General features: G+C 36.0%; 1 protein-coding gene across 3 annotated transcripts in view; it reads right to left on the minus strand.

Annotated features, from left to right (window-relative positions):
• Positions 1 to 21,252, minus strand: part of nbas (NBAS subunit of NRZ tethering complex) — a 189,004-nt gene that overhangs the window by 119,377 nt on the left and 48,375 nt on the right. For all 3 annotated transcript variants that reach the window (XR_010894960.1, XM_067384030.1, XM_067384029.1), the window contains exons 27-31: positions 17,430 to 17,492; positions 9,533 to 9,655; positions 9,342 to 9,444; positions 5,304 to 5,533; positions 16 to 128 (exon numbers count right to left, since the gene is read on the minus strand). Coding sequence is in view for 2 of the 3 variants with exons in the window: in XM_067384030.1 (XP_067240131.1) it covers positions 16 to 128; positions 5,304 to 5,533; positions 9,342 to 9,444; positions 9,533 to 9,655; positions 17,430 to 17,492 (632 nt within the window). In the remaining variant the exon portion in view is untranslated. The remainder of the gene's footprint in view (positions 1 to 15; positions 129 to 5,303; positions 5,534 to 9,341; positions 9,445 to 9,532; positions 9,656 to 17,429; positions 17,493 to 21,252) is intronic.

A 21,252-nucleotide genomic window follows, 5' to 3' on the forward strand; every position in this document is an offset into this window, starting at 1 on the left:
TTAGTGCTGCATTACCTTGTAAGGGAAGAACTTTTACGCCAAACTGCTCCAGTCGAGAGAGGGCGTTGATAAGATCCAATTCCTCTTGGACGAGAGAAGGACAATCCGCAATCAACAGCAGACACGACCTGATGGACACACACCAATTATTACACAAAATATTCAAAATATAATATTTAAGTGATAGTTCACCCAAAACTCCTCAACTTTTCTGAAAAGAAAAAAACTCCTTTTGTGTCCCACAGAAGAAAGAAACTCATATTGGTCTGGAACGACATGAGGGCGAGTAAATGATGACAACATTTTTGATTGAACTGTTCCTTTAAAGCAAATCAGAAAAAAGCAGAAGCCATTCCTTCAAATGAGTTTTGATTCTTCTTATTTCTTAATTACAGACTGAGACTCTGACATCACGTCGCTTTCATACTGTTATCAGAGGCTTGCAGAGGCCTGCGTCTGCTTCACATCTGTGGTGCTATAAATGTGCTTCATAGGACAACAGGGACAGACCAAAAAACAAATAAAAGCACAGATCCCAGGCCAGCTCTTCTGTCACTTTCCAATATAGTTTGGCCAAGACAGCTGGACCTAGGGAAGCTAGTGGTGCACTTCTGAGCCAAGCCAGCAGCAACAGAGAAAGCAGAGCAGAAATAATAATTCAATTTAAGATTTTGAGAAAAAAAAAAAACAACAACAAAACAAATGCAGCAGTATTTTTCGAGTATTTTCCTCCACAATCTGTGAGTTTTACATGGCAGTTATGTTCAGTGACACCGCAATTGGACCCAGAAGACTGTTTCCAGCTCCGCTTTGCATAAGATTTACTGTGGGTCGTACAACTACAGGCCAATATATAAAAAAAATTATACAACCCTTCAAACAGTTTAAGGAGCTTACGCAGCAGTTTCCTACCAATACAGTACACAACATATTAATCATAGTAGTGTGACTCAGTGATCTGGCGTGAGCAACCACAAGGTTGTAGTTTAAAACTATCACCAGTGACCTTGAGTATACTGTGCCTGTTATAAGTATAATGTAAGAAGCTTTATTTGAAAGTGTCTACTAAATAACTGCATAATTATTAATTAAAATTAACATTTGGACATTCAAACATTTGGACGGGAAGGTGAACAGTGCACTTAATGTCTTTGCATTGCAATACAAAATATATATCTAGACTAATATACTATTGAACTGGAATAACTAGATCATTTTAGTGGATATCTGAAACCAGTTCTCCTTGCGTAATGTTCATCACATTCCCAAACATGTAAGGGGAAGCACTTATAAACTGGTTGTCATCAACAGAAGAGAAGCTTTAAAGAGATAGCTCACCCAGAAATGAAAATTATCCCATGATTTACTTACCCTCAAGCTATCCTAGGAGTATTATGACGTTCTTCTTTCAGACAAACACAATCAGAGTTATATTAAAAAATATCCTGGCTTATCCAAGCTTTATAATGGGAGTGAATGATAACCTACAATTTTAAGCCCAAAAAAAGCATATCCATCCATCATAAAAGTAATCCAGACTGTTCCAAGGGGTTAATAAAGGACTTCTGAAGTGAAGCGATGGGTTTTTGTAAAAAATATAAATAAATAAATAAATAAATAAAATAATAATAATAATAATAATAATAATAATAATAATAATAATAATAATATCCATATTTAAAACTTTATATAAACTATAAAAATTGGCTTCCGGCAAAAGCCGTACGCAAGTCTAGTTCTGGTGGAAGAGTGACCTCTAACAACAACAACAACAACAACAAAACACCGTAAACTGCAACAACAACAACAACAGACACCCGCATTGACAAGTGCTTGCATGAGAGGGTTATGTGATAGCCGCAACTTTAGTTTAAAAGAATACAAAGCCATTTTTATCAGCCATAACTTCGAGAAAAATAGCACAGACACTGGACAAAGATTAAACTTTCTAAAGCGCATGTGTCGGCCGCCTGCATTCACTAATGCTATCAAATAGAGTATACTTTGAAAGGCTATGCATTCGACTTTACACATACACTAGCGTACGTGTACAAAAAAAAAAAAAAAAAAAGTATACTTTGGGCTTAAAGCAGCAGTTACACTGAAGGTGATTAGATATAATGGTTCATCATTAGAGTTGTAAGACCAGTAGTCAACCAAGGGCTTGAGGAACTAGAAAAATCATCATCAAAACACCACATCACAATCCCACCAGATTTCTGAAGCGCAGACAGATGAAAACCCTCATGTTCTTTTACCACACTGCTTCACTTTCTTTCTGCACTTTTTAAAAACACTCTGCCCAGCAAGTCAGAGCAGCCCAAATGGTTTCAAGTGGTTTCCAAGACAACTGCTTTACTATTAAAATATACCAACAGCACCAGCTATCTTCAAAATCCCTATAAAAACCATTCAACATGAAACGACTGCTTTAAACACCCTCTGCACAGCCTTCTGCTTCCTGAGGCTAAAACGGTCTTTGTAATGAAGGCCTCTGATTAGCCTCAGTAAGCTAATAATTACAAGTGTTTTTCTTGGTTTTGTTTGGCAGGAAGTGTCTGTATGTGATGACTTAAGTACTCGCTCTCTCAGGATTACACACGGGATGTCTATTTTCAAGGCCAAGACATAGCACTTTGCGCTGACATTTGAAAAATGTCTTTGGAATTGAATGCGGAGACATTCAGCATTGCTAATAACCCAGAAATGTGGAGATATTATATTTCTATAAATGTATTTTAGGTTATCAAGGTCTTAAAAAAAAAAAAAAAAAAAACTTTCATTTGAAAGTAGTATTTAGGGTTTTGCAAATGTAGAAAATGAGAATATCTTGTTTTAATATAATCTAATTAAAACCCTGCATATCACTTACACACACATACACACAATTTATTTCAGTGTTAGAAAGAAGAGGGAGAAAGGGACAGTTAGACAAGACCAGAAGAGATATCTAGGGCATCTTTAGCATTCTGTCGGTTTTTCATTTGCATTTTAACCTAGTTTGAAAATCCACAACAGATTTTTTTTTTTTCTTAACCTCTTTACAAAGTTTGATGTACCTAAAAGTAAATGGCCAAACTCAACACAATCAATATATCATAATGAAAATTAGATTTAAAAAGTGCCATGCAAAACCTGCCTCTTTTATGCAAAATGTCCGACAACAAAAACATTCAATAGTGGTCTGTGGAGGAAACATGAACCTATTTGCGTTCTATTATTTCTATGGAGATCCAACAGAAATTATTGTTTTTAAATCATCATTTTAAATGCTCACAAGGCAAAAATCCTTTTGCTTAGAAAAGTAAACACATTTGAGCTTCCACAAGAACAAATGAGGTTTGTTTTTGTGTGTCAAGCAAGTACGGTTGACCATATTTGATGTGCTCCATTATGTGTGTTGATATATGAATAAAAGTCTAAATTAAATGTGTTCATCATATAAAGTGATCGAAGTGTGGATCCGTGCACACTATAAAGGCTAATATTGCCCACAACCCATTGCGCATTTGGACGAGGATTCAGTTCGGAACTACAAACACGAGTAAAAAGTGTTAAAAAACTACAAAACATGGCGGATAAGCGCGATCGACGCTGAGAGGTTTGAGTGACTAATAATCAGCTTAACCTGATAGAAAATATATATTTAATGTTACCTGTGTTATTTTTCATCTGCAAATACCAATGTGGACTTTTATAAAGATCCGAAAGGCCATTAACTTTTAAATGCATCATTATGCATTAATATGAGGACAGTTCTCCACATGAAAGACTCGCGACTGCAGATCAGGGTGCTGCATTTCTCTCCGATACTGTAGGAAATTAACTAAATGAAATGTGGAGGATGTAAGATGATTGACAGGCCAGTTTACGGTGACTGGATGCGGCAGAGAGAAAAGACGCGATTGTATGACGTGTTAGTATGTCCCAAAGCTTGTCTACTCTTTTGCTACACACTCAAAAGTAAGTACTTTTTGTTCACAGAAAGAGTACATACTTTTAGGGCGTAGTATAAGTAGCACTAGTTTCTCCCAGAGTCCCTCACTGACACGTTCACATTCTCCTTCCATTTTGTTTTCAATCTTTTAGTCTCTTTCTCTCTCAGTGGAGGCGAAAGTCCTATAATTTAAACATTAAGCTCATAATTACTGTCCATCTAAGTTTCCCGTCTGTCGGTGGCATGCGAGTGTGAAAGAATGACAGTGATGTGAGACGCGTGTGAATGCATATGGAGTGGCGGCCCGTCCAGCCCATGAACAGACGACGGCCTAATTACTGACCCACTTTGCAACACGGCCCATCGCTCAGGGGCCGCAGTCTGTCACCCTTAGCGCTCCAGCCCAAGACAACAAAAATAGACAGACTGAGAGACTGGAAACATTAACCTAGAGCTGCAGGGCGGAAGTGAGCGACCGACTGTCTGTCTCTGATGGAGTCGATCTCTCATTATGGCAGCTAATTACACCAATAATAGCCATTGTGTAGGGCTGGACTCATAAGAGAGGCAGGAAACCAGAATGACGCTGGACGGTTTGATTCCTGAAGGGTTTCTTTCTCTTTCATCATAAACTCCTCACACAACTGCAGCAGAGTTTGAAGAGACTAGTAGTTTCAGGCTATTTTTACTCATGGTTTGATTGCTTGGTCCGAACTCGAGTTCGATTCTGCCCCCTGTCAGCTCATATTTTTTGACATGAGTACACTTGTTCACATTTTTCCAGTGGTTATCAAAGGGGTGTTGATGCCCCTTTGAAAGTTGAAAACTTTTTCATAATAATAATAATAATAATAATAATAATAATAATAAAAAAATTATTAATTCATTTAGCTAACATTATGAATTAATTTTTTTTGCAGTGAAAAAAAAAACAAATTTTCAACATTTTCTTTTAGCTTTTTGTATTTTTTATGATTAAAGACAAGAAAAAAAATAACTAGGGCTATATTACTCTGCAATTTCTGTGTATTTTTTGTCACGAAAATAAATAATTAGATTAAAAAATAACTATTAATTTATTTTGTGATATTGTAAATTGATCCATTTTTGTATAATTAAAAAATATATATTATTACTACAATAATACAGATATTAATCTTATACATAATATTATTATTTATAATAACTATAAATTAACAACAAAATAACTTTCACTGCTTTACATGAGAAATGCTATGCTCCCATGCTCCCCTGACCTCATAGTTTGCGAACCACTAGAATATTAAAATCTTAGTTTTTCTTTCTGCTGGAGTTTGCTGGTTCAAATAGACTGAAGCAGATCATCTAAACAAATCAGACATCATACCGTGCCAAGTTCATGCAGGGGTCACTGAGGGTGGCAGAAGAGTTGAAGTATTCACGGGCGGCGGCCAGAACCAGCTCCACGCTGCGGCTATAAGACACACGGCCGTGAGCTTTACCACGGAACGAAACGCTGACCGGAGTGTCCTCTGACACGGCGCTGCAGTGCATCAGCTGACCCGCCAGACGGACATTTTCCTCTCGTCCCGAACATAACAAACTCTCCACAAACACCTGCGTGGACATAAGAGACAGAGATTGACAGAGAAAGAGAGAGAAAAAGATCAGTGCCATGTAGCAGGGACCCACGGGAAGAACACTTACAGGTGGCAATTAATCACCTGTCTTTAGTCAATTGCTGGCGAGGCAGAATCACTACAGGAGAAATATCAAAAACTGCTTTCAATGACAACACAATCTCATGAGCATCTCTGTGCCACAGCTGTGGTGTTCTGTGTAATTTCAATGTTGCCTTCAGCTACATTTAGGCAGAGCAAGAAATCAGCATTCCATGTGGTTAGGCCTATGTGTGTGTTCTTCAAACTAAAACACTGCTCAAAGTTCCCTCATTAAAATGTCATAAAATAATAAAAAAAAAGCATTAATAAATAATAGATAGAACTAATTCTCTTATGATTCATTATGTTCTTCACACAAAAATACACTAACTACTATTTGTTTCATGGTGATTTTTAGAGTTCATCTTTATGCTTAAATAATGTTTGTTGATTGTCACTGTTATAGGGCGCAACTGGCAGACTCCTGAAGTAAAAATACCATACATTTTCTACATGGGAAAATTGTTTTTTGAATCATTTATATTGAGCATCAATTCCCCAATGAAGAAAATGAACAGGAATGGTGACAATAAAAATAAAATCATATTAAATCAACAAAAAAACTACAACAACATATAGTTCTGATATACCATCAGTCCACATTATTTCAACTTTTTTAAAATCATGCTTAACTGTGCAATTCCTATAGTTAAGAATTACAATAACCACAACCCTGCTGAGAAACCTTCACCAATCAGAGAATCTCAACAAAAATAAAACTATTAAAAAGTTATTTAAAAAAAAAAGAAAAAAAAAAAAGCACATTCCTATGAAGCACTGTGAATTACATAAATGGGTCTCCCTACACTCCATAATTTACTCACCATCAAGCCATCCTCCTAGGTGTATATGACTTTCTTCTTTCAGTCAAACACAATTAGAGTTATATTAAAAATATCCTGGTTCATCCAAGCTTTATAATGGGAATAAGTTTATGAAGTACAAAAAAGTGCATCCATTGATCATAAAATGTACTCCACGCGGCTCCGGGGGATTAATAAAGGCCTTCTGAAGTGAATCGATAAGTGTTAACTTCCACAACATAGTACACAATGCCATGACGTTCTATGCATACGTTATAACCTATAGCACGTCATGGCATTGTGTACTAAATCACAGAAGTTACTTATTCGCACCGGAAGCTCGTTATTTTACTTTATAACATTTTAAGTAAGGATATTTGTCTTACACAAATGCATCAATTCCCTTCAGAATGTCTTTATATCAAACAAAAAGGTGTTCTTTTGAAATTTCCATTCGGAAAAAAAAAAATCCTGTGAAAATGTATGAGTTTCCACAAAAATATTATGCAGCACAGCTCAACATTGATAATAAAGAGAAATGTTTCTCGAGGAACAAATCAGCGTATTAAATTTGACTTCTGAAGGATCATGTGACACTGAAGCTTTGCCATTACAGGAATAAATTACAATTTGAATACGTTAAGAAAACAGTTATTTTAAATTGTAATAACATTTCACAATATCACTGTTTTTACCCAATTTTTGATTAAATAAATGCAGCCTGGGTGAGCATAATAGACTTCTTTTAACAACCACACCATACCGACCACAAACCTTTGAACATTTGAATTTGTAAATATCCAAATATTTAGGAATAAACTTTAAAACTATCTATAGTTTCATATCTTTCCATCATAATTAAGTAACTTGCAATGTTTCAAGGGATTGTAGTTCATTTAGTATACAATCAAACTGAAATCAGCTAAATAAAGTAGTATTACTGGGGACAAATATTGAGACAGTTGTTGAAACAAAATTTTTTTTTTACCCCAGTGTGTGTCTATGTGTGTGCTGCAACACCAGAATGTCATTAACCGTGGCCCTTAGAGTTTCATATGGTCTTTAGAAATATAATCTGCAAGTGCTTTAATCTGTCTGCATTACAGAATCCAATATCTGCAGTGCACATTGCACCTATAAACATAACACGGTTAACTCCCAACACCGCACAAAATGAAATATCCGCCCCTGCTCGGTCTGCAAGCCAATGAGCCATTCCTAATGCACACCCACAGAAGTGAGGCAGAGTTTAGAGCTGGTTGCTGAGGTTTGTGTAAGTTCATTAGCTGTTTAGCTATTGAAGAGATTTCAAAGCAACTCTGCTGCACTCCGTCAAATGGACCCAGACGCAGAGGGGAAATGGTGAGAATGCCAATTCCAAAAAACTACATTCAAGTTCTTTCATTTTGCTCTCAGAACTTTCAATTTACTGCTCGTCTGGGATCGTCTTTCAGTAGCTTGGAGAAAATTACAGTACAGGAGCCGTACTGACAGGAACTGGGTAGGACCAATTCGAAAAGAGAACAGGTTGAAAGATAATTCTTTTCAACTCTTTTGTTGTTGTTGTTGTTTTTAATACTTTTTCTTTCTAGTTGAGGGGGTGAGCAGCACAGAGTTGAGGATGAACTCCTGACAGCAAGTTCAGCTCAGCTGTTCTGCTCTTGATTGTGATGAAGAAATCGATAATGACGGGAAAGCAGCCTTGTTAGAGAATGCCGCTAAATTACAGAGCAAACAGACAAAGCCCACCGTCAGCATCAGATTAATGCTTAATGTGAAACTCTTACGCACACACACACACACACACACACGGATATACAGACATACACTAACAGATGAAAACCAGGCTAAGCAACAAAAGCAGGTAATGATAATGTTGTAGATAATGTTGGAGCTGTGAGGCAGAAGGAAATGGTAAGAAAACAAGAGTGGAAAGATCACAGAAACTCGAATACCTCAAATGCTGCATTAAGGAGCATAACGTATAGGCTAGTGTAGTACAGTAAAACATATAGCTTTATGACAAACCAGACAAGTCACAACAGTAAGATTAATAAATAAAACGCAAAATAATACTATATAAATTAAGCATAAACTGTATATTATATCATATTATATTTTATAAAACGGTTAGCTCTTGTCCTTGCTTCTGATTGGTCAATAGCTGTGTTTTATTCACGATAAAACATGGCTATGACCGCTTCACCCAACGGTTCTGTGTATCACTATACAGCACCCTTAGCAACCACTTTTAGCAACTTAAACTGTTCTCAATTGATATTATTCATTGAAGCTTACTATATTATGTAGAAGAGTATTATTAGAAAGAGATTGAGTGAGCGAGTTTATTACCTGCATTCAGATTTAGCATTTTCCTTCAGGTCAGTCCTATGTTCATAATAAAAAAATCAGTTTAAATGTCTGCTGCAAAATATTGTCCTTTTAATAGTTAATGGGTTTTCCCTTGCCCTGCTGACACTGACAGCGCTAGTAGTCACAGCATTTGTCAGTTCCGTCTTCACAACAATTCAGTCTTTTCAATATAAAAGTCTTCACTACTGAGTGACTCACTCATAAAGACAGTCTTTGCTGCCATCTAATGGAGTAATAATGTAACTTCTGTTGCTGTTCACAGTCAGGGACTATTTTTTTCCGGCGGAAGGAAGGCTTTTAGTGATTTTACTTCATGAAAGTTGCATTGATCCATATTTTTTTGGCTTTAATATTTGTATTGTGTGGTAATTTTTATAAAAGAGATAAGGTACTTGAGACTAGTGTTGTATCATGAATTAGTCACGGCTGAAGGGGTTGCAGGCATTCCGCTTCACGTTGTGCCTAACAACGCCCTTCAGCACAGCCTCTCATACCTTATTTCTTACATATCATATCACATTATATTACCTGGTGGCAAGTTTCTGGCTCTAGACAGGTATAAACATTCTGCTGCATGTCCAGGAGATCTTGAAGTAAACTTCTCCACACTGTCTCACTCACAGGAGGTTTTCTATGCAAACAACAAAAAGTGAGACATGTGTACTTGAGTGCTCTGGGAAATGTTAAGGTGGTTGTGTATGTGTGAGAGTGTTTCATACTTGCGTCCTGTGTGACGAGTGAGTCGGACCATCAGCTGATGAGCTTCCTCTTTGCTGTTTTGACTGTTCCTCACGAAAGAGATGGGCTTCTGGAGGCCCTGTTTCTCCAACACCTCAGCAACACTGGAGAGAGAAAGGCTGACTTAATTAAAAGTGCTTATTAAGTGAACTTGTGACAGAGGTGTAAAGTATTTGAGTAAATATAATTAGTTATTGTACTTGCGTATCATTTTAGCTACTCTGTAGTTTTCCTGAGTATCAAAGATATTAGCAACTTTTACTCTTTACTTGAGTAAATTTTTTAACAGGTACAGTATACAGTATGTACTCTTTACTCCACTACATTTGTAATGAGCAATGCAATTACACTTTACATTTTGCATGGCACCTAACATTTTCTGCAGCAGTTTCTGCTAAAATAGCAGTAATATTGCCATCTACATGGCACTGAAAGTACAACATCTTGTGTGTTTTGCCCTTACTCACTGAAACTTGTCAACAAGTCTACTTTACATGAATGTGGGTACATAAGCAAGTAGTTGTGTTTCACTTGTGTTTTATATATGAGATGAGGACTGCAGCCACCACTGAGACCGAAACCGGCACGTCCAGTGCAAGAAGGCTTTGAGTTTTTAATTTTACTTAACATTATTTTAATTTTCTGTTATAGTGAAGAAAGCTTTTTGAAGCATATTGATTTACTTGTGCTCTTTTTGAGCACTTGAGCTTAACTGAGACTTGATTGTCTATAGACGTTCAAGAGGCTGTTGTGTCGACCTTGATTTACTGCAATTTTGAGGTGTTCATTTTTATTTTGATTGTAGGAAATAAATATGATTGCTCTTCTCATAAATCAACTGTTTCTTGTGTTTCAATGGCATGTCTCTTTGGTGTTGAGGACTAGTGCATCTTTTAAGCCTATATTTAGTATGAGTAAAATACTTAAGTACTGTTAAAATCAGATGCTCTAAGACTTTTTCTCTTTTTTCTGTACGTTTACTCAAGCATGGTTTTCAGGTACTCTTTGACACCTCTGACTTGTGAAGCCCTATAAACCAATGCTATAAAAATGTCCCAATCTATACACTATTGTTCAAGAGTTTGGGGTCAGTAAGACTTTTTAGTTTTTGTAAGAAGTCTCTTATGTATTTTTTTAATCAAAAATAGTTAAAAAGTCATGGTGGCGTACCCGGGTTCGAGTCCCGCTTAGAGCAGGTAGTTAAAAAGAAAAGCATTTATTTTAAACTAAAATATGTAGTAACAATATAAATGGCTCCTTCTCTATTATATTATATATGATATATATATATATAATTTTTTTTTTATAATATAGCATCTACATAATTGGACTGGATACTACCAGATGACAGACTTGAAGCAAAATATCAGTTTATTTGGATGCATGACCTTTGACATACATAACAAAAGATACATTTTCTCTACCTTAAAAGTTCCGATATGCACAATATATCGTTATTAGGATTTTATGATGTACATTTAGCATGAGAACAGATCTGTGACCCATTTTTTAAATTTCAACCCAGCAGTTGAGAACCACAGTGGCAAACTACATCAGACGCCATGCCAAACCACAGCTATATGCTAACAGCTGCTCAGAGGAGCCAAGAACAGACAGAGGTGTCTGAATGAACCTCAGTGAGCTGAACTGGTGCAGTGCCTGGCTGAGATGCCCTCAATAAATGAACATGTACTGTCCCTTGGGAGCATCTAGCACAGATGTTTTCTGTTTCCTTCCTTTCTTCCCATCTTACACTTCTTCCCTCATGTCTCTTTCTTTTTCTCAACAATCTGCTGGGGCCAGATTTGTTTTTTTATTTTTTTTTTGGTTCACTTACATATTTTTGCGCTTCCCTCTCTCTCCTCTCTCCATCTGTCTATAGCTCTTTAAGTCTTCTCCTGTGATCATGACCTGGGCAGGGTTTCCCGATAACGTTGTCTCTTAGGGCGCTTCGAAGACTCTAAAGGTAGACCTTAACTGAAGATGTACCATTTCTAGGCGTGTTCCCCGAACTATACCTTATGAGGTTGCTTAAGGTATATCTTTTTAAGTGCGACGTTACCAGGTGCTGTCCATGGCGGCAGTGCTAAATTGGTTGATATTGATGGCTCGAAAAACGATAATTCACTCTATACAGGGGCTACTTCACTGCATTATGTGAGAAATCAGTCTCAGTCAATATTTATTTATTTATTTATTTTATTTTTTTAAATATTCACAAACTTGTTAACTATATCATGAATTTTATGATATATTCCGATTGTAAAATATGTGGAAGTGAATGTGTTTTGTTGCGCGATGAGTTTGCACGGCAGTTAGAGCTGTCGGATATATGAAATCTTCCCCGAAATACATAAAAGTATGTGGCCGGTGGACTGGGAGAAGAATAGAGTAAACTTTATTGTTTCATAAACAATGTGGATCTGATATGAATAAAACACTTTGTCAAATTATAATTGAAAGGGTTATTGTTGCAGCTTCCGTAGACATCAGTGTAATTTGAATTTAACAAACTATAAATGTCTTTTTTTATGCAGTAGCCTACTTAATTCAAATGTGTATTTAAATGTCTAAAACATAAAATAAAGCGCGATGAGGTTAAAAACACCGAATAGTTGTGATAACGTTACATGACAAGTGCAGAGCGCGCATCTGTCTCTGGTTCAGTGCCAAAGCACGTTTGAATTTAGCAGTGAATTTTTGCATTTTATTTTTTGCCATAATCCTAATTGAACACTGGGTGTATTACAGCTTCAGAATTATATTCGTATTGACTGTCAACAGTGATAAGGTATAGCTAAGAATGCTCCAGACCAACCTTACAAAAGTATGACTTACAGAAGGTACACTTAACTAGGAACGTTTCTGGAAACACGTATTAATGTTAAGGTACAGCTTAAGGTATAATTTAAGAATGACGTAGAGTTAAGAAAGTTTCAGGGAAACCCAGCCCTGCTCCTGAAATGGCTACTTGAACATGCAAACTGTTTTGTTTTTCAATTTTATTTTGATTATTTTGATTTAATTAATCATATATTTCTATAACACAAAGCATAATCTGTTTCTCAAACTCCCTGAAACGCCTCGATTGTAGTCTTTGTAATTTTCTTCCAGGAATGTACACGTCACAATATCCCTCATTTAAATAATTTCCACCCAAGACATATGCAAAAAAGGGGCGTTAGTAGTGTGTTGAAAATTGTGGTTATGGCAAGGGCTGTGACATTTCCGAAACATGTTCAATGCGGTTGACCAATCACAACACACTAGTCCAGTCAGCCAATCAGAGCACATTGTGCTTTTCGGAAGGAAGGGCTTCATAGAGACTGGAACTAAATACTGTTACTGATAGAATGGGAAGAGGTAGAATGTGTGAAAAATAATGTACACCAAAAACAAAATCAAGACTTTGAAAAAGGGTATAATATGGCCTCTTTAATATATTAGAATATATTATTATGTAGCCATCATATGATATTATACTGCAATATATTAATATAACAACTTCTATTATGTTTAGGTTCTTGATTTAATGTGTTCATTCACTAATTAAAAAAAATGTAATGCTATTAAATTTATGCAAAATTTACAGTGGCAAACTGTGTACTGCAGGACAGTAATGTTCAAGTGTATGTCCAATGATATGTGAATAAAACAGTCAATATATTGACTAATGTCTAGTCTTGTGAACATTAGAGTACATTGTATCCTGGTTTGATTTGTCCCTTTAACATTCAAGCAGGGAGCAGAGAGCAAGGGGATAAAAGAAAACATTGGCAAAGATACAGTTCAAATACAGAGAGGGAAGAGGGGAAATCTTGAGAGACTGAGAAACAAATGAGTGATAAAATAGAGAGCAAACAAGAGAAAAAGAGTGAAATTAAGGCTGTAGTGACTGCGCCCTCCCAGGCCAGTCATAAATATCTGTGAGAGAGACTTTCATCATCCTTTCCTCCGACAGAATTCTAATGGATCCAAAGGAATGAGTCTCTATGGAGCCATTACAGGCTGATCACGTCACCTGAGCCGAGATTGACACACACGTAAACAGAGAACAAGAGAAAAACACAGAAATACACGCAAACAATGTGCAGCACGCAACATTTTTTTGAGCTTGTTTGGTTTTAAATCAGTGTTTAGTTGTAGTCCGAACACACACACAAAATAAATCAAGTCAAATGTTTATAAATCCTATCCTGAACATCCTGCGTCTTAGTCTGAACAGTTAGACTGAATTTCATGTAGTTTCTTATGTCATTCAGGAAGTTTTGCGTATGCAACGTCACACAAAGTTGTGTCCGGTTACACTCATTTATGCTCCATCTTTTCTAATATAGCAAAATATCTGACTATGTCTATGAAGTGAATGGCAAATGAGTAAATGACTGTACACATCAGCAGGTTTTGGACAGTATATGCATGAATGCATAAAACGCCTCAGTTCTCTTCATAAGGAAGATGTCATAATAGATGTGAACAGATCCAAAATTTCCAATTTTCCATCCTTTCTTCCACAATGACAGCTATTCTCAGTAGTTGCGTGAGAAAGTCTCTTGACATCATGGTGAAGTATCATTACACACCGAATATTGACTACACCAGCGGCTCTCAAACTTTTCAGGTCAAGTACCACCTCAGATCAAATCAAAACAATCAAGTACCAGCTAGACACAACAATGTTCCTTTCTTTCCCATTAGCTTTGTTTGCTGCAGGGCTGTGATAAACATGCATGTAAACCTGTATTTGGATTAATACCAATAATCCTGAAGATAAATCATGCTGCTTTATTAAGACCCTCATAAGTCCCTTGACTGGCCCTTTGCAGATGTGTGGAAGCACCCTACCAGAAAACACATATACATCACAATAATGACATCTAGAAAGGATTACAATGCATTTCCGTGAGTTAATATGCAAATTTTTCAGTCCAATTCAAACACATAAATAATAAATATAGCCTACTCTGGAATATGAGGTAATGTAGCCAATCTGTCTCGAAGTATTTGTAACAGACTGGTTAGGTTATTGATAAGCTACTGTGCTCAGAATTGAGTGATGAATCCAGTGTTTCAATGTCAAAATGAAGGCCACTTTTAAAGCATGAAGCCATTAAATCAACTGATGTCAAATGGAAAATCTCACCTTTTACACTGATTGTCTGCATACATTTGTTTTAAATTTGCAAAAGTCTAAAAATTTGGAAAGCTATATTAAACTAGCAAATAATTGATAAATTAAAAATAAAATATTGAAAAAAATAATACAATATATAAAATAAATAAAATAATATAATAAGCAATGTTTAACATTAATCTACACACTACCATTCAAAAGTTGGGGAGAATATTTTTTATTCAGCAAGGATGCAATAAACTGATCAAAAATTACAGTAAATACATTTATAGTGTTAAAAAAGATGTAACTTTTTATTTATTAAAGGTTTTCAACATTGATAATAATAAATAATGTTTCTTGAGCATCAAATCAGTATATTAGAATGATTTCATAAGGATCATTTGACACTGAAGACTGGAGTAATGACGGCTGAAAATTCAGCTTTGCAATCACAGGGCTCCAGACTAACATTTGAGAGCAGTAGAATCGGTGCCAACAAGTTCAACAGATGGTGGCACCAGCGCCTGATTTGATAGCACCAGGGTGTCAGGGGGTATTAATAATATTATATGTGTTGTCTCTTGGCACATTTGACAGTAGCTTGAGCCCAAGTTGGGATGCAGATGTAAAATATTCTCATTAACAAAAATGGTAACATCTGTACAAATTTTAACAACCTAATTTTTATAGGGTAAAATTTTAACTGCCCCTATTATGCCATTATGGTTCCTAATTTTATTTTGGAGGTTTCCCCTACGATAGGATTACATGCATCCAAGGTCAAAAAATGCTTTAATTTTCTCATAATATAGATTGTACATCACCCAATTTCTCAAAGAGTCTGTAAACGGTTTGTTAGAAGATCCAGTCTCTCTAAACCCCTCCTTTCTGCAAGCCTACTCTGCTCTGATTGGTCAGACAGCCCAGTCTGTTTTATTTGGTCTACCACCATATCTGAATTTCAGCTCTGGAGGCTTCCACTGCTCTTGATACACAGCGATACGAACAGTAACAATGGCGTCCATTTTTTCCATGTCAATTCTAGCGCAAAGCGGATTCGTATTAAAGATGCTGAGATAGGACTTTACTCTTATTAAATAGCCATTGGTCTTCCATTGTATCATACATTTGTAGATCATGATAATGGCAGGAAAAAATACAAATGATTACCATGGTAAAAAGTAATTATATGGTTTCTGTAGTATTTGTTATGAAAAAACAGTAGCCTAAACACATTTAGTAAAATACAAATGCACAAAAACTGATATAGCATAATAAAAAATACTGTAATTATATTCCATTTCTCCTTCAATACATTCAATACGTTTACATTAATAATACAACAAAATTCAATATAAATATCCCACATTTATGCCACAATACAATGGTTACATTTAGTGTTATTACACTAAATCCATGGTAAATGTTGGTGATTTGTGAATTGAAAAGCCTTCTAACTGGATCGCTGTGGCACAATGTTTCTCCTGTTTTCCACATCAGTGTTGTTGTGAAAGTCAGCGCTGGTTCAGCTGTCTATAAACTCTACTAAATTCGAACGATTCTCACTGGATCTCGCAGCGCTGTTTAGTGGTCACATGATTGAGACGGTCAGCTAGTAAAAGCATTCACTCTGAACTAGGTGCAGTGTTTTTTGAGCAGATCTGAAATTAATCATGTGCCACAATAAAAACAAGTCTGCTTTTGTCCACTTTCAACCACTTCTGTCGTGATTACTTTGATGGGAGGGTCTATGGGTGGGTAAATATATGGATTTTTTTTCAGATATTTCGATCTAATGGACAAAACATACGCAGAGCATCAGCTTTCATTTCTGTTCTGATAGCCGCAAGACCACGCCAAACGCGCTAAGTGCATGTTAAAGTCCCCGTGAACCGGAAGATGCAGACTTTTATCCAGTATTGTGATGTATTTCCAAGTGAAACGGAATATTGAATAGAGGGCAGCGTGTTACTTTAGTACTCCTCCTCTCCATCTCTAGCTCATAGCAGACTAACTGTTGGAGTGGAGTGGCTTAAGCATTTTCAACCCAAGCCGTCAAACTGAAGTCATCAGAGAAGGAACGCCATTCCAGACTGGAAGTAACTTTTCAGATTTTGATTAAAAATTACAATGACAAACAATTTTTTTCTGTGTATTAACTTGCACGGTTTAATTGTTCAGTGTATTAACTTGCACGGTTTAATTGTTCAGCACAAGACTAGTAATATGCACTAACAAAGTAAATAGGGTCAATTTTGATTTCATGACGACTTTAAAAATCAGGAATGTTTTTTGAGAACACTGTGCTTGGTACGTTTTTTTGTCTTCACACCAAAAGGTCTTCAGCCGACAAAGTTTAAATCCCATCTGGCAAGCGTGTACCCATAATGTTTAAGTCAGTATGCTCAGAGTAGGCAGTCTTTTGTGGCTGTTTGAATGCATTCAACCACATGAGCATCTACACTCCGGTCGAATGCATTTTCGACCGGAGAAGCTCAAAACAATTTACACTCCGTTTACACCTGTATTTAGCATTGTCCACTTGTGATCTAATTGACCAAAAAGCATCTTAATACCAGGAGCAAACAGGGCCTTAGATTACATTGATTGTTCAGTCGTGTGCCCGAGACACTGTGGTATAACACTTAATGCACCTTAAGTGTTATAGACCTAATAGTATGACTTTCTCTAAAGCTATACTTTGAAACAGTGTGTATTGTGCTAGACCAATAAATTTGACTTGACTCAGTCTGTCTTCTTACCTCAAGTGTTTCTCAAGAGTGTCCACTTGGTCATGCAAGGCTTTTGTAGTGTCTGTCTCTGGTCTGAGAAAGAGAGAGAAGCAAACAAGATCAAAGATCAGCTGTCTAAACACTCACAGACTGCATTAAACAAAAGTCACTCTCAAGATTTTAACCTTCCATTATCTGACAATGTCACCAGGTCAATGCTTTGGTATGTCAGTCATGCTGATTATTTGTTATTCATTAATTCATGCATTGGTTGTAGATGTCTCTATGATTACTCAATACTTTTTTTTTGTATTTGATCCCAAGACAAGGTCAAAACACACTAAAGTTTAGCATGGTCCATTTAATGCCTGCTGGTAGATGTTGTACCACCATCTGGACCCAAAAAACATCTTTCTCCACTGACAGCCATTCAAAAGTAGGAGTGTTCTGACTAAATAAAAACATTTGGAAGCAACATTTAAGCATTTTTTGTTAAATTATTGCAGATATTTTAGCAGCCAAGCAACTGACATTTTTTAGGTTTTTGTTTACAAGTTTAGTTTTTTTTAAAGCTGTGCCCCTTATCTGAACCTAAGCAGAAATCATGTGCAATTCTGCTTGAGAGGCCGGTTGCCATGGAGATGCTCAAAAAGCTCAAAAAACTTGTTGCTGATAAAACTCAGACTTCTTAGGTCTAAACTAAACTGATTGCACAATTTCTCTATTTCCCTAGGCAGTTTTACTAAAAAGATTTTTGTACTTTAGTTTAGTTTTTTTTCTCCCTCAATAATTCAATTCATCTCACCATCCTATATCTGAAAAGCATTCACAAACACACCCTCTTTTCTCCAGAAACAGAAAAAGATAATAATAGGAAGGGCTTTGGAAAAGCCCTGAAGCATTGATCCCTTGACAACAATGGTTGTGTAAAAACACATTAGGGTCTTTGCAAAGGTACAGTGAGATTTTCCAACAACAGATTGAGTGAAAGTGAGAATGAGAAAAAGGCAGATGGCATTTGTAGAATGTAACAAAATTGTTTTTAGCATAACAATGCCGAACCCTTAGGATATAACTGATGCCAAATTTCGCATATCACATTATTTTTGGTGTAAATGTTATTTTGTTGCTCCACAAGAGAATTAAGTGCTAGAAAATCACCAACCCTTTGCACATACGCTAACACTTCATCTGCATTCCAAAGACTACAGACATTTATATTTAATATCAATGTATGCGGTCGAGTGACAGGCCTCAGTCTCCAAGATGTCTAAAGACAGCAGGAATATAATAAGGAACACAGAGGTTTTGAGGGTTCACACTTTGAAGGCAGAAAGACACATGCTGTGCTAATAATGAGCTAATCAGGGGCTTACTGACAACTGTGCACACATCTGCTTGTGTGTGTGTGTGTGTGTGTGTGTGTGTGTGTGTGTGTGTGTGTGTGTGTGTGTGTGTGTGTGTGTGTGTGTGTGTGTGTGTGTGTGTGTGTGTGTGTGTGTGTGTGTGTGTGTGTGTGTGTGTGTGTGTGTGTGTGTGTGTGTGTGTGTGTGTGTGTGTGTGTATTTGACAGGGTTTGTGTGACAGCACTGCCAGAACACGTTTTGAAGTTGAGGGGCCATGAGTAGTTGATTTCAATAGCCAGGTTTGGACCCACTTTATATGAAGTGTCTTTAACTACTTTAGCTTAATTAATCATTTGATACAATGGACTTACTATGAACACACATTTTAATTATATTTTAAAAATACCTGCATGAAATTACATCTATAATTACACTGGCTGGTTTTCCACTTTTGTCCGACCTCGAGGCCAAAATCAAGCTGGGTTTAAAAAAACAAAAAAAAACAAAACAAAAAAAAAAAAGAAGAAGAATTTTAAAAAATAAAACATCATTAACCCTCTGGAGTCTGAGGCTGATTTGGGGCCTGGAGAACTTTTGACATGCCCTGACATTTGTGCTTTTTTCAGTTGTTCATAAACATATTAATGGAAAAAGTGTCATTACACTGTATTCAGCACAAACTAGGCTACAATAATATGTGAGGAACATGTATGTACATGTTTGTGTTTTTGAAGGAATAACATTTATGCGTGGTTGTTGAAAAAACAAAAAACTTAAGTCACTGAAATAAGGCCAAAAAAAGTATAATAAATCTGTGTTCATAAGACTTAAGGGTATTGGAGGTTGTAGACTAGAGTTTTTGCTTCAAAATTATGTAAAAATTATGCTGCCTACTCCTTCATATAAAACAATATATTGATTTAGTTTTTGTAAGACACTTTTTGCCAAGAAACACAGTATGCGAGGAGGCGTGAATCACCACTGAAAATGGGCCATTCTCACCTGAGAAGACAAAAGAATTGGATAGTAATGAGCTGAAATGACTTGCATATTAATGAGGCATTTCAGTCAGGTAGGCTGTGAAAAAAAACCTTCTGTGATGTCTCAAGCTCATTATGATATATGAAACATACAGAAAAATATTATTACAATATAAAGTAATGGTTTTATATTATACTTTAAAATATAATGTATTTCTGTGATGCAAAAGATATAGATATAGACTTTTAGTTTAAAAGCATGCACATTTGGAGAAATATTGGATTCTCATATGCTTATGTCAATTTTCTATACAGAGGAGTTATATTAACTTAATATTCACTGTCATTACTATGAGCGCTGGTGTTTTCAATTCATCCTTGAAGTCGGAGGGCGCTCTGTGCATTTTAGTCCACAAATTCATCTAAAAGAAGAAGAGGCTATTCCATGAATGGAGTTTCCAATACATACAGCAGCCGGAGGGCGCTAAAGAAACAAAAACTCATCTAAACTTCATCTGTAGAAGACAAGTAAACAGGAAGTAACTGCATGTCTTCTAGAGATCGCTAACCATGACTTTTACATCCAGATAAACACTTTTCAAGACAATAAATACACGATTGAGACGATGAATGCATGTATTGACTGAATTAGCGTCTGAATAGCGCTGGCTCCGTGGGCGTGGCCGCATTAGCGGATAATGAGCTGAATCACGGATTTCTGACATGGCTCTCTTTTCATACAGATTACATAAACAAAGAAGGTTTGTTTTCTATTTGACTTACATGATTTAAAACCTGACATCTTAACGTTTTTTTAGACATAAGTGTAATTTTTTTGTCATTAGTATTCACTAAGTTACAGTTCATTTTCTGAGAACTATCAGATTGGAGTTCGTTCAGAGGGAGAGGAGAGATCACGCATCATGTTAGTTTTCTTTATTTTACAAAAAGCACAACATTCTGTTTTTACTCTGAGTGTACACAAATGAAAGAAGATATTCCACAGATTAAAATGGTGTATAACTCTTAATTGTATGTGCAACATTGACGGAGTATTTTTAGTCTCTTTCACACTGATAAGAAAAAAACCACGGTGGTATCGCCGGCGATACCGTCAGACCTCAGAGTGTTAAAATTAAACTAAAAATAAATATATCAACAACAAAAAAAAATACACTATCATTTAAAAAGTTTGGGTCAATAATATAATTTTTTTAATGTTTTTTTTTTTTTATGTTCACCAAGGCTGCATTTATTTAATTAAAATTACAGTCAAAAACATATTGTGAAATATTATTATAATTCAGAAGATCAATTTTTCTATTTTAAAATACATCTTAAAATATAATTGATTCCTGATATGGCAAAGCTGAATTTTTAGCCACTATTATTGTCATATGCTGATTTTGTGCTAAACAGCACTTATTATTATTATTAGTTGAAAGTGGTGTGGAATACAAATGTTCAAAATAGAAAGTTCAAAAGAACAGCATTTATTTCAAACTAAAATAATTTGTTACCATGACA

Source organism: Chanodichthys erythropterus, chromosome 4, assembly GCF_024489055.1.
Source record: "Chanodichthys erythropterus isolate Z2021 chromosome 4, ASM2448905v1, whole genome shotgun sequence".
Taxonomy (NCBI): Eukaryota; Metazoa; Chordata; class Actinopteri; order Cypriniformes; family Xenocyprididae; genus Chanodichthys; species Chanodichthys erythropterus.